At 46.1% G+C, this 16,106-nt stretch overlaps 1 protein-coding gene across 1 annotated transcript in view; it reads right to left on the bottom strand.

Annotated features, from left to right (window-relative positions):
* SDK1 (sidekick cell adhesion molecule 1) overlaps positions 1-16,106 on the bottom strand; it is a 965,381-nt gene that overhangs the window by 275,490 nt on the left and 673,785 nt on the right. Inside the window, exons 10-13 of the mRNA XM_030795976.1 lie at positions 13,345-13,461; positions 11,355-11,522; positions 9,301-9,403; positions 6,342-6,518 (exon numbers count right to left, since the gene is read on the bottom strand). Of these exons, the coding sequence (XP_030651836.1) occupies positions 6,342-6,518; positions 9,301-9,403; positions 11,355-11,522; positions 13,345-13,461 (565 nt within the window). The remainder of the gene's footprint in view (positions 1-6,341; positions 6,519-9,300; positions 9,404-11,354; positions 11,523-13,344; positions 13,462-16,106) is intronic.

Below are 16,106 nucleotides of genomic sequence, written 5' to 3'. Positions count from 1 at the left end.
AAGGTGCATTGTCCATAAGCAGTAATATTTTGAAAGGAATTTTTCTTTTCTGTGCTGCAGGTCTCAAAAGTAGGCTTGAAATATTCAGTAAAACATGCTGTAAACAGATGAGCTGTCATCCAGGCTTTGCTGTTCCATTTACAGAGCACAAGCAGAGTAGATTTAGCATCATTCTTAAGAGCCCTAATATTTTCGGCATGGTAAATGAGTGTTGGCTTCAACTTAAAGTCACCAGCAACATTAGCCCCTAACAAGAGAGTCAGCCTGCCCTTTGAAGCTTTGAAACCAGACATTGACTTCTCCTCCGTAGCTAGGAAGGTCCTAGATGGTATCTTCTTTCCATAAAAGGCTGTTTCGCCTACACTGAAAATTTCTTGTTAGTGTAGCCACTCTTATCACTGTTCCTAGCCAGGTCTTCTGAATAATTTACCGAGTTTCTCCATTAGCACCTGCTGCTTTATCTTGTACTTTTATGTTATGGGGATGGCATCTTTCCTTAAATCTCACGGACCAACCCCTGCTAGCTTCCAATTTTTCTTCTGCAGCTTCCTCACCTCTCTCGGTCTTCACAAAACTGAAGAGAGCTATGGCCTTGTTCTGGGTTACGCTTTGGCCTAAGGGAATGTTGAGGCTGGTTTGATTTTTCTCTCCAGACCACTCAAACTTTCTCCACATCAGCAATAAGACTGTTTCACTTTCTTATCATTTGTGTGTTCACTGGAGCACTTTAAATGTCCTTCAATAACTTTCTCTTTGCATTCACAGCTTGGCTAACTGGGGAAAGAGGCCTAGCTTTTGTCTTGTCTTGTCTTTCGATATGCCTTCCTTACTAAGCTTCATTTCCAGTCTGCTTTCTAGGGAGAGATGTACAACCCTCTCTTTCACGTGGACACTCAGAGGCCTTTGCAGGGTTATTAACTGGCCAAATTTCACGCTGTGGGTCTCAAGGAGTACAGGGGCCCAAGGAAAGGGAGAGAGACAGGGAATGGCCAGTTGGTGGAGCAGTCAGAACATACAAGGCATTTATAGCTTAAGTTTGCCATCTTAACATGGGCGTGGTTCATGGTGTCCCAAAACAATTACAATAGTAACATTCAAGATCACTGATCAGGGAGCGCCATCACAGATACAATCATAGTGACAAAGTTTGAAACATTGTGAGAATTCCCAAAATGTGACCAGAGACACTAAGTGAGCACGTGCCATTGGAAAAATTGCATCAATAGACTTACTTAACACAGGGTTGCTGCAAACCTCCAGTTTGTAAACAACAAAAACAAACGTGCAATACCTGAGACATGCAATAAAAGACGGCATGCCTTATTCTGGAAATATAAACTATTTTTTTTTTCTTTTTTTGAGATGGAGTCTCACTCTGTAGCCCAGGCTGGAGTGCAGCGGCGCAATTTTGGCTCACTGCAACCTCCGCCTCCCGAGTTCAAGCAATTCTCTGTCTCAGCTTCCTGAATAGCTGGGATTACAGGCACCCATCACCACATCCAGCTAATTTTTGTATTTTTAGTAGAGATGGGGTTTCACCATCTTGGCCAGGCCGATCTTGAAATCCTGACCTCGTGATCCACCTGCCTTGGCCTCCCAAAGTGCTGCGATTACAGATGTGAGCCTCTGCTGCTGGCCACTATTTCTTTAAATAATAAGTTTTGGTTATTTAGAAAATGAAGCTTTGTGAGATCCTTGACTAACCCATCAATAACGATAAATGAGGCTTTAATATATTCTGAATCCATTTCAGAAAATCTTATCTAATGGGGATAGACTGCGCCGAAGCATTACTCTGCCAACTTTGAAAGGAGATAAATGATCAGTAGAGTGACTCACAGACAGTGATAAGCACACAGGCTGATAAATGGAAGAGGTCTCAGAGAACAATGGAAGCGAAGCCCAGTGCTGAGTCACTTTGTAATTTAAAGAGAATAGGGGGAAAGCCACCATCAGGCACAGGACACCTCAGGAATATCAGAAATTAACAACAACAGTAACGGAAACCCAACTGTACAGGAGAGAGATGAAGCAAGGTGTGTGTGAGAAAAACAGTTTTGAAAAAGACTCTAAAGAAAGCAATTGGTGAAATTGTGGCTGTAGGGGGGAATTGCTCTGGCAGAAGAGGATCAGATAAGTACTTTTTTTCTACATAAAAAGCATTGGCCCTTTAATGCACAAATGATGACTTGGTCAAACCCATCTTCTTCGACTTCACTCTGAGGATGAAGATGACGGGGCTTGATAACTCTGGGGGAAACAGTATTAAATTCTTCACTCCTTATGAGGGCTCGGTCAGAAGTGGTTTCATAGAAAGAAACCTCTCCCAATGCCTCAGGGGCTCCAAGTCAGCTCCGTAAATTGGGTTTTCTCTGTACTCCAGCCTCATGAGAATTAGTCTCTGATTTCAGGAGGAGAGATGAAATGCTAATTGGGTCTTTAAATGATTTAACAATTAATCAATCCATAAGGCCTTAGGAGCCTGGTCCCTCTGGTGTGCTCAATACAGGAAGATGCTTTGGGGAATATGAAGTCATGCCGGAAACCGGCTCCTGTCCCCATGGCACTAGATAACTAGAGGAAAGATGCTACTAAAACAAGGGGTAACCAGCATTTAATGATGACTTGTAAGTTGTTAATTTACAGGCTGCCTCATGGAACCATCTGGAGTTTAGAAGCCTCTTCTCTCAGCAGGAGGATGAAGGCAGAGCCCTCCTAAATTGGTCCTCCTCAGTAGGGCAAAAGACACCGTCTCATTTCAGCTCAGTAGGTGGAGTGAGCTTACCCAGACATTTATTAGGTTCCTACTGTATACCTCGCACTGGTCCAGGCATTGAGGGCTCAACAGCAAACAGACACATCTTGAGTCTAGTGTCAGAAGGTCATAGAATGTGGTCAGAATAATGCAGGGTAAAGGGCTAGAAAGTTCCCAGCCCCAGGAGGCAGGGTGCTGTTAGGAAAGTGGGGAACAGCCTTCGAGTATAAGATGGCAAGAAAGCATGAAGAGCTAGGACTTTTTGAGCATCCCTCCCCAGCTGGGATCTCACAAACCCGGGGGGGTGCTGCCCTCACAGCCATCCTTTGAGATGAATGATACCATGCCCAGTCTACAAGGTGAGAGGCAGAAGCTGAGAAGAGAGGTGATTTGTCCAAAGTCACACAAGTAGTGAAAGGCAGGCGAGGCCTCCTGTGCAGCCCCTTGCTCCTGTTGTCCCCACTGCTGGCCAGCAGCCCCATCAGGACTGCTGTGGGTGTGACGTGGGTGCGGGGGCCGCCCCTCCACTCGGCCTTAATGAGGCGAAGCTTAGTGCTAAGTGTAAAACATGGGGCAAAGAGATGTGAGAAGAGGCCAACGGCTGGTCTATTTTTGAAAAGCTCACTTCTAATGCTCCTAATTTCTATATTTAACAAAGTAGCTTTTAACTGAAGTGGAGAGGCAAGGAGAAAACAGGCTTTCAGGCTCCTCTGAAGGACATTGTTTAGTCATAAGTACCTCTCACTCCCTTCCCTTCGGCAATATGAGATTTTTTTCTTTTTCTTTTTTCTTTTGGTTATCTGAGTAAATGATGGAAACATTACAGAGCTCAGTTTGAAAGTTACCCGAGAAGGACAGAATGCCCTGCAATCACCGGTTATTATTATTATTATTCTATTGCCATTATTATTGTAGAGTCAAGCCCTGTCGGATTTAAAGACACCCCATGAAGGAACACCTTTCCCAATTCATCCAGGTTTGGGATAGAGGAGCCTTCATGACACTAACAATTCACAAGGAACAACTGTCTTCCAAATCAGTTCTGTAACCAGTTTGTACTTAAATTAGTTTGAATCACAAACTTGCAGAGATTTCTATATTTAGAGATGAGATGTTTTACCACTACAGAAAGCCTATTATTTTATACATACAGCAACATTTGCTGAAAAATGTGTTTTACTTAGAGGAAATCAAATAAGCAAATAGTAGGGAAGATACGTAAATCAGTAGAACATAAAATTGTGCAGAAAAAAAGAATGGGCTATATTGGAAGTATGCAATTTGGCTTCTGCTGACAGTCTTTATGAACTGCTAACGCTTATTTATTTGATACCAACGATGGATGATCTAAGGTTCTCAAAGGTAGCTTTAAAAATGTGCATAGTACAATAGCTCCTAGGAACTCACTGGCCATATCCTCCTATATTATCAAAATGAAAAAAAAAAATCCTCAGTCTGAGACCCGAAAGGAAGGAGGCAACAGGCAGGAGCAGGGCTGGACGGGGGCTTTGGGTACTCACTGTCTGCGTTTTGGTAGAACGACCTGAGCTTACTTGTTTACCCATGGTGGGGAAACCAGGGCATGTGAGCATCAAGGTACGAGTGTGGAACAGAAGGAGGCTCGCCAATGGGCCGCCGAGGCATACACACATTCATTCATTCCTTCATGCATGCATGCAGGCAACAACCAATCAACATATATTTATTGAACACTTGTTATATACCAAACACTACATCAGGCACTCAAAATTCAAAACAGTGCCACCAAGGTGCTTCTGTTCCAGGAGGAGAGGGAGCCATGAAGATATGCTCGTCCTCTGCAGCATGATCAGTGCTACCAGGAGGATCAGCTGTGCGCAGGGAAGAACTGCAGGCAGCAAGCATCCTGGTAACTTAATGGCAGGAAGTGCTACTGTCATTGAATGCTAAGGGGTGCATGATCAGGAGACCTCTGGGGAAGCCCATGGATGACGGGCACCCAGCCGCAGAGGCAGTGGATGGCTGGGGCTCATGAAGGGCAGAAAGAGCCCAGGGTTGTAGGCTCCAATGCCTGAAGGCAGGGGCTGGGGGAGACCTGGCTGCCCCATGCGTACACAAAAGCTGGAGGACCCTCTGTGTGGCAGCCTCGCAGCCTCAGCCCCGGGACCCCCAATGATTCTCTGGAGGACCCTCTGTGTGGCAGCCTCGCAGGTGCAGCCCCGGGACCCTCAGTGATTCTCTGGAGGACCTTCTGCTTGGTAGCCTCGCAGCTGCAGAACCAGGACCCCCACCGTGCTGCCGCCGGCTGATTCTGTAGAGCCTTGGGGACTCCTGCCGCTTCCTAACTAACCAGAATGACCTCTGCTGTCTAAAGAGAACAAGGGGTCATCCTGGAAGGAGACAGGAGTTGGGATGGGATTTTTTTCAGGTACTGATGACACCACAGGGCCTTCCGGACTGGCTGCTATACATCGTGAACCTTTTACATCCACAAATAGGGGCTAGAGGAAAGCTGTTTGTGAGTTCACTCATTTCCACATGCATGTGGCAGACACAGAAGCCATATGCTTGGCACTTAGCAAGCATTCTTTTCATCTTTAATCCCCTCAGCCAGAGTCTTGGGATTCAGGGATCAATGAGACATGGCTCCTATACTCAGAGTGTTCAAATTCTATATCTGGGGAATGATTTTGTATAAGAATCTTTCCTGGATCAAAGGGGCAGGGTCCAATGAGGAAAAATCTCTCAAAACTGCCTTTGTCGAACGGCCCAGCACGTCAAACGGTGGCCAGGGACGGATGGGCTGGGTGTGTCCCCAGAGCTGGCCACTGCCCTGATGAGTGCTCGGTTGGGATTCTTTATTTTCAGGTTTTATTTTTGTACTCATGCACTCGGGAATATTGAGAGAGCATAACTTTTAAAAAGCAAATAAATATATGTCAGAAAAATAAAATGTGTCAGCAGGTATTTCAGTTTCCTGCTCCATGAATAGAGAGGGTAGTGGAGGGAGAGACAGAGCAGAGACGGAGGAGACTGACAGTTTCCCGCCTGGGTTCTTTGGACCCCCCAGGAAAGTCCAGATTGGAAGTAACGGGCAGTTGCTTTCTGTTTTCAGGATTTCAAAAGACTTAACGGAAAGTCTCTATTTACCCACAGAGAGGCAGCTGGGACTCACTGAAACTCCAAGTCTAGGTGGCTTTCACGGGAATGACCTCGCCTCAGCGGTCCCACCCCAGCATCTCTCACGGACTGGAGGCTCTCAAGGGTATTATGTGGAAAAACGAACTTGCTACTTAAGCGCAGAGTAGTAAACAGGGCCTATCAGGATAAGGTGTCCACGGGAAAAATATGACAAAAAGGATCAACGGGAATAAAAACCAATGATCACACCATCTACACCAAAAACAAAACTTTTCAATTCCGAAGTTTAAAGAAACCACAAAAAAACCTTGTCCATATATGTAGCTATGTAGCATGATGTGCTGGCCTCTGACCGCTGACTTGGGACACAAGACGGCCGTGACATGTGTGAAGTGGCAGTCAGTAACAGGGACACAGTAACAGAGATAACTGGGGACTGGCTAATACTAAACATCTCAGCACTCACATCACTTCCAGCCGGGCCATCCTGGAATCGTTCCCTCCTTCGGAAACAATCTCGCAGGTGTAGTCACCGATGTCGCCCGACCATGTCTGGCTGATGAGAAGGGACCCATCCTTCTCCACTACGATCCTAGACGTGCTCAATGGAGTCAGGGCCACGTTGTCCTTCTTCCAAACGTAGCTGTGGGCCAAGCAAAGGGTCTTGAGTTACAAACCCCACAGGGACAGAATCACTGGTCGTTCCCTGTCTCTTAAAAAGCAAGCAACTAACAATGTTGTGAACGGACTTTAAAAACCACTGAATTGTGCTCTTTAAAAGAGTGATTTTTCTTTTCTTTTTCTTTCTTTTTGTTTTTTTTTTGAGACAGAGTCTTGCTGTGTGGCCCAGGCTGGAGTGCAGTGGCACGATCTTGGCTCACTGCAGCCTCCACCTCCTGGGTTCAAGCAATTCTTGTGCCTCAGCCTCCTGAGTAGCTGGGACCACAGATGTATGCCACCATGCTTGGCTAATTTTTTTGTACTTTTAAAGGAGATGAGGTTTTGCCATGTGGCCCAGGCTAGTCTCGAACTCCTGGCCTCAAGTGATCTGCCAGCCTCGGCCTCCCAAACTGCTGGGATTACAGGCCTGAGTCACCGCACTTGGCCTAAAAGAGTGAATTTTATGGCATGTGAATTAAACCAAAAAATAATAAAAAAAAGAAAAGCAACCAGATATCTTGGTCATACTACAAAAACAGATGCTGACATTAAAAACAGGGCAATGAAAATGACTGGCCCTGCCTGTCTGACCTTGTGTTTTAGAGATAAGAAGTCTGTAGAACCATGGGCATACCTGTCACCTATGAAAACTGCACCCAACATTCCTGCCCCGGTAAATGCTCCTGGAGGACAAGAGTATTGTCTGGACAGGAGGCAACGACTGTTTAGAAAAACCCGCAGAGTGGAATTGCCCAACTCATGGGAAAAAAAAAAATCACCCTTCAAAAACATACTTTCTTAAAATTTGACCATTCTGGCAGATGGTCCTTAAAATTGCATTTCTTTCTCATTTAATCTATCTGTAGCAATTTGAGCACATTTTTCTTCTCAAATACAGAATCAATTGAGAGTCTGCCCAGTCTTTAGATGACCAGGGGCAGGGGCAGCACTCATTGCTATATGGAATGAAAGTGCTGTTTTTCTTTTCCACAATAATTTGATCGGATTTTCAAAATGTGCCCAGTTCTTTAAAGCCTTCATATTCATAAGCACAGACATTTACAAACTACCCTTATCAGCAATTACCCTGAGATAGAACAGGGCTGATTCCACAAGAGGGAGATGGACAGACTGCTCACACCGGGGCATCGCATCCGGCTGGCTGGTCACTTACAGCCTGGTGCTCCTCAGGTAAGAGCAACCCTGGGACGAGGGGCACCCCGAGAGCAAGTAACTCAGTTCCGTCTCAGGAAGGGGCCTCCAATTTAATCACATATAACAAGCTACCAGGAAACCACAGAGATCCGAGGGGGTTCTTTTTGAGCTGTCAGAGTAGCAGAAAAGCAGACTTCCTTGAAGTCATACTCCAAATCATTTAGGAAGGGGCTCTTTCCAGGCCTCTTTCCAGGATGGCCACCAGGGGGGTTCTAGGGGTGTTTCACTTGCTAGTTTTTGTTTGTTTTGTTTTGCATTCGGCACCCTCGTACCTAAACCAAATTTGGATTCTGAGCCCTGGGAAACCCCAGGGAGTCGGGTGGAGACATGGAAATTTACAATTGGCCAAACACCTGCTCAAGAAGCGCTAGAGAACAGCCGAGTCTCCGCGTCCCACTGCTGACTGTGCACCCACAGCCATCCCCTCTGCTCCGGGTGAGAGGCCCCAGAAAGCAGGAGGGCATCTTGAGTAGTCTGCCCATTCGACTCACGCACTGTGCCCCTTCTGGGCTAAGGCCAGAGTGGAAATACTCTGATGACTGGATATTTCTTTTTTTATTTTCAAGGCTGATTCCAAAAATTTAAAACTATCCTGAAGGTGGCTGCTCTTCAGGGAACAGCTCCCCGTTGACGCCCACCTGTCTGCCGCCACAACTTCATCTAGAGTCTCATATTTTGCACAGTTACATTCCTGGCCTGGATTTAAACAAAGATGGGATGTTGGCATTCCTTTAGAGAACCCTCAGCCAGGTGCAGCGGTTCACGCCTGTAATCCCAGCACTTTGGGAGGCTGAGATGGGTGGATCATGAGGTCAGGAGATTGAGACCATCCGGGCTAACATGGTGAAACCCCGTCTCTACTAAAAATACAAAAAAATTAGCCGGGCGTGGTGGCGGGCGCCTGTAGTCCCAGCTACTGGGGAGGCTGAGGCAGGAGAATGGCTTGAACCCGGGAGGTGGAGCTTGCAGTGAGCGAGATAACGCCACTGTACTCCAGCTCGGGTGACAGAGCAAGGCTCTGTCTCAAAAAAAAAAAAAAAGAGAACCCTCACGTCTGGCCTCCCTCTTGGCATGCACCTTCCCGTGAGTGCACTGGGTGCTGTGGCTGATGTTGTCCCATGCACAGGCCTTCCTCCCCCTCCATTTCACGACGAAACTATCCCGAGAGTAAAGAACTCTCCCGGGAGGGGCACAGCCCCTGTGTAAACACTGCTGAATCCTAGTCGATCCCCCTGGATTTTTCTCTCATTGAGTATCAGCCTCTGAGAAGTACGTTTTACAGATAGTATATTAATCTTGGCAGGAAAAATCATGAAAAGCAGCATTAAAGTCATGAAGTGGAACAGAGCTCACTGTAAATAATACATAAGGCTGGAGTGGAAAATGGGATTTGCATGATTAATGACGGCGCCCACAACCAGAAGATGCCGTAATCACGGACCTGCTGCTGAAATCAAAGTTCCCCCAATTCTTCCTCCTCATCTCAACTTCACTTCAGAAACTCACAGAATATCAACAAGCCCCAAAGCATTGTAACTGATTGTGCTGACCGGAGTGAAACCCGGGGGTCATGCGTGGCTCCACAGTGCAGTGTGGCTGTGGTCCCCTTAATCACCACGTGGTCCTCAGGAGGGTGGATGATGGATGTCCGATCTGAAAAAACACAAGTCACAAGTCAGACGAAATGACAAGTTTGAGAGTTTCTGCCCTCAGGGGGATAATGCCCTGGTCATCTGACATCACAACCTCTGAGTTTTCTCTCATCTTGGCAGAATCAGTGTAAATGGATCGCTCTTGGAAATGCTAGGGGAGTTAAAAACAAGCAAATAAGTCAACCATTGCAGCAAAGTCTGTCAACCCACCCACCCCTCCTAAATCACCTTTAACCTCAAACACCACGGAAGTAATTGAACGCGGACCACCCCATGCAGGTGTGAATGAGGTTCTAGGCTCTAAAATAAAACCTAGATTCTCTCCCTAGATGACCATCATTCTAGTGATTTCTAGTGTCTGCATGGCACTTTGTGAGTCTGCCAAGTGCTTTTGTTTAAGTTGTTGTATTTATTCCTCAAGACACTCTTGTGAGGGTTGAATATTACTATTCTCAGTTTTCAGGAAGGAAGATGGATGCTCAGAGATGCAGTGACTTGCCCACCTCCCCCAAGCCAGTACAGGGTGGGGACCTGCAGCTTGCCTGTGTGATGGGTCACTGTAGCACCCATACCTCTAAAGGGGACCTGCTCTGCTTCCAGGAACAGAGCCCAGAACTTGGGAGTCACAGGACTAAGTTCGAGGCCAAGACTGACCTCTGCTAATGGTGAGTCCAGAAAAACATCTCTGCGTCTTAGTTTTCCTGGCTATGGAAGGGAATGCTAACATCACTAACAGTTGTACAGATTAAAGTGGGCAGAGTGTGTGAAAATGTTCTGTAAAGCCACCAAAGTGTTATCCCTGTCAGGCTAGTGTTGTTATAATGTTGAATCTCAGCAGATCCACAGCATTTTCTGGTGAATGATCTACAGAGATTCAGATACCACTTTTTCATAAGCTTTTTAACATCCTACTGCTCAAGGTCATCGCCAAGTTCTGATTGCAAAAGTTCAAAAAACTGCAACCTCAGGCATAAATGGGTTAAATGTATGGCTACTATTTAGGGATATCTAATGAATGAAGTGGTTGACACAGTCATCCACCAAATGGAACAAAAGCTCCTTTTTAGTACTTGACAGTATAGTGGGAACTTGGATTAATTTCCTTTAAACTCATGATCATTTTACAAATTAGAAACAATCGTTTATCAAAGTGGACGCCAACTATATGATAGAAAATGCTAGACAAATATGAAATAAAGCACAATGATTTACTTTTTCTGGAAGAATAGCGTTTCAACAAATTACTCCCTCAAGCAAGTTAAAACGTTCTCTCCTCATGTAGATAGCTTTGTAAAAATCTGTGAGTGAGCATTCTTTTGCTTTATGAACAATGAGTTTTTAGTAGTACAGATTGAGATGAGACAGACTGGAGAAAGTATGTTGGCAATTGAAGCTAAAAAGTGGCAATGGGGGGCCATTTGGTCCAATCTTTAAGCTCCAGAAAACTACTCTGCATTTCCAAAACGTGTCTTGTTGATTAAAGAAAGTGCAAAAGCTGAAGATTTTCTTTCAGCTCACTCCTAATATACAAGAAACATTGATAGTTAATATATTAGAAGTGTTTTAGTTGTTCCTAATAATTGTATAGCAAAATATTTCTTCTTTAGGATTTTAATTCTTAATTTTCTTATAAAATGCTTATAAAATTAACCAACATATCAATTTTGTGATTTGAGCTAGTTTTGTGTAATATCTCCACTGACTTTACGAAGTCAATCTTTTATCTCTCCTGCAATGCCCCCATTGAATCTCTGAATACATTTTCTAGTTATTCTTTTAGACACTGAAAATTTAATTTCTCAACAGATTTCTATAAATTAGTTGCAAAAATAATCATTCTCTTTTGATTGAATTAGCAAGCCCAAGGGCATGTTGACATCCCCAAAGCACATGATGACATGATGATTAAACCGTGGCTAATATAAGGCTGACGTGTGAGGGCTGCTCCTTACTCCACACGGTGAGCATGGCCGATGCATTCAGGGAGCCTTCTGTGTTGGCTGCATAGCAGGAGTAGTTGCCAGCATCCTGGATGAAGACGGGCGCGATCTGTAGACCCCCCGATTCAAGAAGCATGAACCTAGGAATCCGGACAGAACCACTGGCCAGAATGTGGTTTTCTAAAGAACAGTGGAGAAAAGGGGCATGTTACAGTTGTACCACTTGAAGGAAATGAAGATAGTGGTTAGAGCCATAAGCAAGTAATATGGTTCGGCTCTGTGTCCCCACCCAAGTCTCGTCTTGAATTGCAATCCCCACATGTCGGGGGAGGAATCTGGTAGGAGGTGACTGGATCCTGATGGTGGTTCCCCCATGATGTTCTCCTGATAGCGAGGGAGTTCTCACGAGAGCTGATGGCTTAAAAGTGTTTGGCACTTCCCCCTTTGCTCCTTCTCTCTCCTGCAGCCACATGAGATGCGCCTGCCTCCTCTTTACCTTCCACCATGATTTCCTGAGGCCTCTCCAGCTATGCAGAACTGTGAATCAATTCAACCTCTTTTCTTTGTAAACTGCCCAGTCTCAGGTATGTGTTTATATCAGTGTGAGAGTGGACTAATACAACAAAGAAATAACTTAAGGAAATAATCAGAATAAAGTGAAAATTGTATGCAAAGAAATAACTGAAGCAGTATCTGCTAGCACTGTTTAGAATAACAAAAATCAGAACATCCTACTTGCTCAATATTGAGAGATTTGGTTAAACAAATTATGATCCATGAACGTGATTGCTATTTTTGGGTGATCAGTTTTTAGTTTTCTTTATATCTGCATGTATTTGAAACATTTTTATATAAAGCTATCATGTCCAAAATTAGGCAGGAAAACAAGAGAAAGTAAGAGCCCAGCCCTGTTATTGATCTGTGGTGTCCCAGATCTTTAGGAGCCATGTCTGAGTGCAGGGATTGTACCTCTGAGACTCGAGAAGCTGCCAGGCTGTTTTCCAGCAGGAAGAGAAAGATAAGGCTTTTGGCATGTCAGCCCGATACAGCCCAGCAAGTATGAGGAGCTCATCCGTGTGAATCAACAAGGCTCAGCACAGACTTGTTCAGGATGGACTCTGTGTGCTGTTCCTTCAGTGGCCCTCATGGAAGGGGCTATGGGAACTGCAAAGGCAGCCTTCCCGGGAACTGAACCCACAGTGGGCTGAAGCATCCCAGGTTGACTGGGGAAGGCATGGAACGATGTGGCCCTGGAAGCATCTTTCTTCAACAAAACAAAGGCTGTGATCCTTAATTCTGAATGTCATAAGGAAGAGCTCCGCTTAACATTGGGAAAAATGAGTGCTAGCAGAGTGACTTCACATCCAATGCTTGACATGGTAAGGCCCGAGGAGGTCTGAGGCACTCTCTGAAGGGTGTGGGTAGAGAAGAGTGACATTTGCACAATCCTTCTCTTTTTCTAATGTGTGTTTCCCTTTCCAGAAGGCAGGGATCTTGCCTGTCCTACTTATCCTTGTGCCCATGGTATCTTGCACCTCGTAGGCATTCTGTAAATCAGGGGTCCCCAAGTCCAGGCCATAGACCTGTTTGGATCTGGGCTGCACAGCAGGAAGTGAACCGTGGCTACAGAGCATGACCGCCTGAGCTCCCCCTCCTGTCAGCTCGGCAGCGGCATTAGATTCTCATAGGAACGCACACCCTCCAGTGAACTATGCATGCCAAGGATCTAGGCTGCACACTCCCTAGAAGAATCTAATGATCTGAGATGGAACAGTTTCATCCTGAGACCATCAGCCCCCACTGGAGACCATGGAGAAATTCTCTTCCAAGAAACAGGTCCCTGGTGCCAAAAAGGTTGGGGACTGCTACCATAAGAGTTATTTAATCTTCATTGAGTGAATGCATAAGTGAATAAACAAGAGAGTGAATAAGAAGCAAGCAGTGGCCCGATAGGTTATGTTCTACATGGGCCATGCTGTTGTGGGCAGTGGATGCTACCCACCTCTTTTCCAGGTGATGGCGGGTTTGGGAGCCCCAGACACCTCACACCTTAGAATGGCTGTCATCCCGTCAGTAACTGTGGTGTCCACTGGCCGCTGGGTGAACACTGGAGCGATATCTGAGAAGAAGAGTTAATGAAATGATCAGGGTCTCGTTCCCCTGAGAGGCTCACACCAGCCTGGCAGAGTATCCTGCACGGGCTTTAGAGAGCCAATCACAGAGGTAACTGTAGCAATACAAAAGGAACACTGTTCAGGAGGGATGGCAGCCCTCCACTGTTCCTCTCCCAGGAGTTACCTATCTTTGTTTACAACCTGGAGAGAAAATACAGCTTCATGATGTAATAGATACGCAAGTGGGAACATGCAGGGGCCCAGGAAGAACAGTTTTAGATGAACGTTAAAGAGAGGAGAGGCATTTATTTAGATCAGCCAAAAGATTGCTTTTGTTCTTTAAATGAAAGGTAGCCCACGCCTATATTCCCAGCACTTCAGGAGGCTGAGGCAAGAGGATTGCTTGAGGTCAGGAGTTTGAGACCAATCTGGGCAACACAGTGAGATCCCTGTCTCTACCAAAAATGAAAAATTAGCCAGGCATGGTGGTGCATGCCTATAGTCCCACGTACTTGGGAGGCGGAGGTAGGAGGATCGCTTGAGCCCAGGAGGCCGAGGCTGCAGTGAGCTATGATCGTGCCACTGTACTACAGCCTGGGTGACAGAGTGAGACCTTATCTCAAAAACAAAAACATAAAAAAGCTAATTATTGAATGTAAAATGTCATCCACAAGATGACACTTTCTAGGATCCTTTCTAGGATCTGTTCTGAGAGTTAAAATAACCAGGTTTCGAAGACCTCCATAAAGATACATTTCTGGGAGGTGTCATGAGCCCCAAGTGCTGGGTTTCTTCTTGTTCGTGGGGGATGGTCAGGGCCCCCAGCAGCCCTGAGTCAGACCGAGGAAAGACAGGAGGAGTTCCTGATGGCTTCAGCGAGGGCTCGCCTGACTCTGTGCTACCCAATAACGATAAACCGGAACCCCCCGTACGACAGTGATCTGTGTCTCTCAAGTCTTCTGTGAGGGTCCCTGGGCTGACACCCCTCAAGGAAAGAAGTGAGTAGACCTCACGGAACCCAGGGCACAGCCGCCGTCTCTTCTTGCACCTGCTGAGAATCCCAAGGACCACGGCAAGTCACAGAAACTTCACTGCCAGGGCCCTTCCTGAAGCTGACCCTGTCTCTCCACCTCACATGCAACCACCTGAGTCCAGGGTCTTGCCAGATGCTGCAGGGCCCCCTAACAGGTCTCAACACTTCTGTGCCTGTGTCAGCGTCCCTGAGGCAGTCAGCCTTGAGCTGCCCTTTGAAAGCTACAAAGGCCTTAATGTCCCTTCTCTGCTTGCTCGCAGCTCCGGAGGCTCCTCCTGTTCTTGGCCTCTGCCACTGCCAATCCCTCCACCCTCCACCCCATCATGGCCACCCTGCTTGTCACTGAGCCCCATCCTATCCACCTCCCTTCACGTGCACACATGCCGAGCTTGTTCCTCCAAGGCACCTGCTGTCCCCTCCAGCCCATGCAACGCACATATCCCCAAGAGTTCACACTCCTGCTCCTTCTAAATCTCTCCTAGAGAAGCCCCCCCAGCCACACTGTCTGGGGAAGGCCCCCGGCTCACTATGCCACCGCACCTGCTCCTCTTTTCTACAGCACCCCTGGCTGGCTGGAGTCATCTCATCCTTCGCTGCCTTTCTCCTCCCTGCAGACCCTCCGTCCTGGAAGCACAGGAATCTTGCCTGTGTTCCTCACAGCCGTGTCCCCAAAGCCTCATCCAGAGTGCCCGACACAGATGCTCAACAGCCGCTTGCTAAATGAGCAAATCAATATCGATTTTTTAAAGCACATTTTCCTTTCATTAAGGGTATTTTAATTAAAAAACTCATTTTGCAAAAAACCTCTTCCTACAAAGCAGATAACATGATCACAATCATTGATTTGTTTGTTCACTCACTGACTGCCATGGTAATAGTTCATGCGGCACTTTCAGTTACATTTCCAATCTGACCCTCATGAGAATCCTATAATCTGGGCTAGGCTAGCTCCATTTTAATGGACGAGAAAACTGAGGCTGAGAGAAACCCAGAGATGTTCTCTGAGTTCTCCTTTATTCTCATTCCTAAGTCTCTTCACTGGAATGGAGATTGGCAAACTACAACCTGGGGGCCAAATTCAGCCTGTACCCTGTGTTTGTAAATAAAGTTTTACTGGAACACAGCAACTCGCATGTGCTGAGAATTGTGGCTGCTTTTAGGTTACTACAGCAATGCTGAGTAGGCCACATCCTTCAAAGCCAAAAATATCTACCATTAGGCCCTTCGCAGAAAAAGCTTGTTGATCCCTGCTCCAGAATGTCCCGGCTCATGATTGCAAGATAGGCTTCAAATAATTCTAATCGATCAAGACTCATCTTCTGACTTGAGCATTCAATATTATTTCTACTGCTTGAAGCAATATTGGTTTCCCAAGCTCCAAAATGAAAGACAAATTTGACCCAAGGGCAAGATTCAAGGAAGGGACCCCAGTTCACCAAAACACATGTACAGCTTGCTACACACCTTGTCAGTCTCTTTGCAGGCTGTGGGTGGGAAGAGCCCCTCGGCTGTGCACACAGTGACACTGATTTGCTCTCTCCAACAGCTCTCACCCCTGAGGATATCAGAATTTTGCTCCCCCAAGGGCAAACATGAAAGGTATAATTCCATAATCAC

Source organism: Nomascus leucogenys, chromosome 17, assembly GCF_006542625.1.
Source record: "Nomascus leucogenys isolate Asia chromosome 17, Asia_NLE_v1, whole genome shotgun sequence".
In the NCBI taxonomy this organism is placed as follows: Eukaryota; Metazoa; Chordata; class Mammalia; order Primates; family Hylobatidae; genus Nomascus; species Nomascus leucogenys.
Note: the sequence above shows the minus strand (reverse complement) of the source record. Positions and strands in the feature narration are given on the sequence as shown.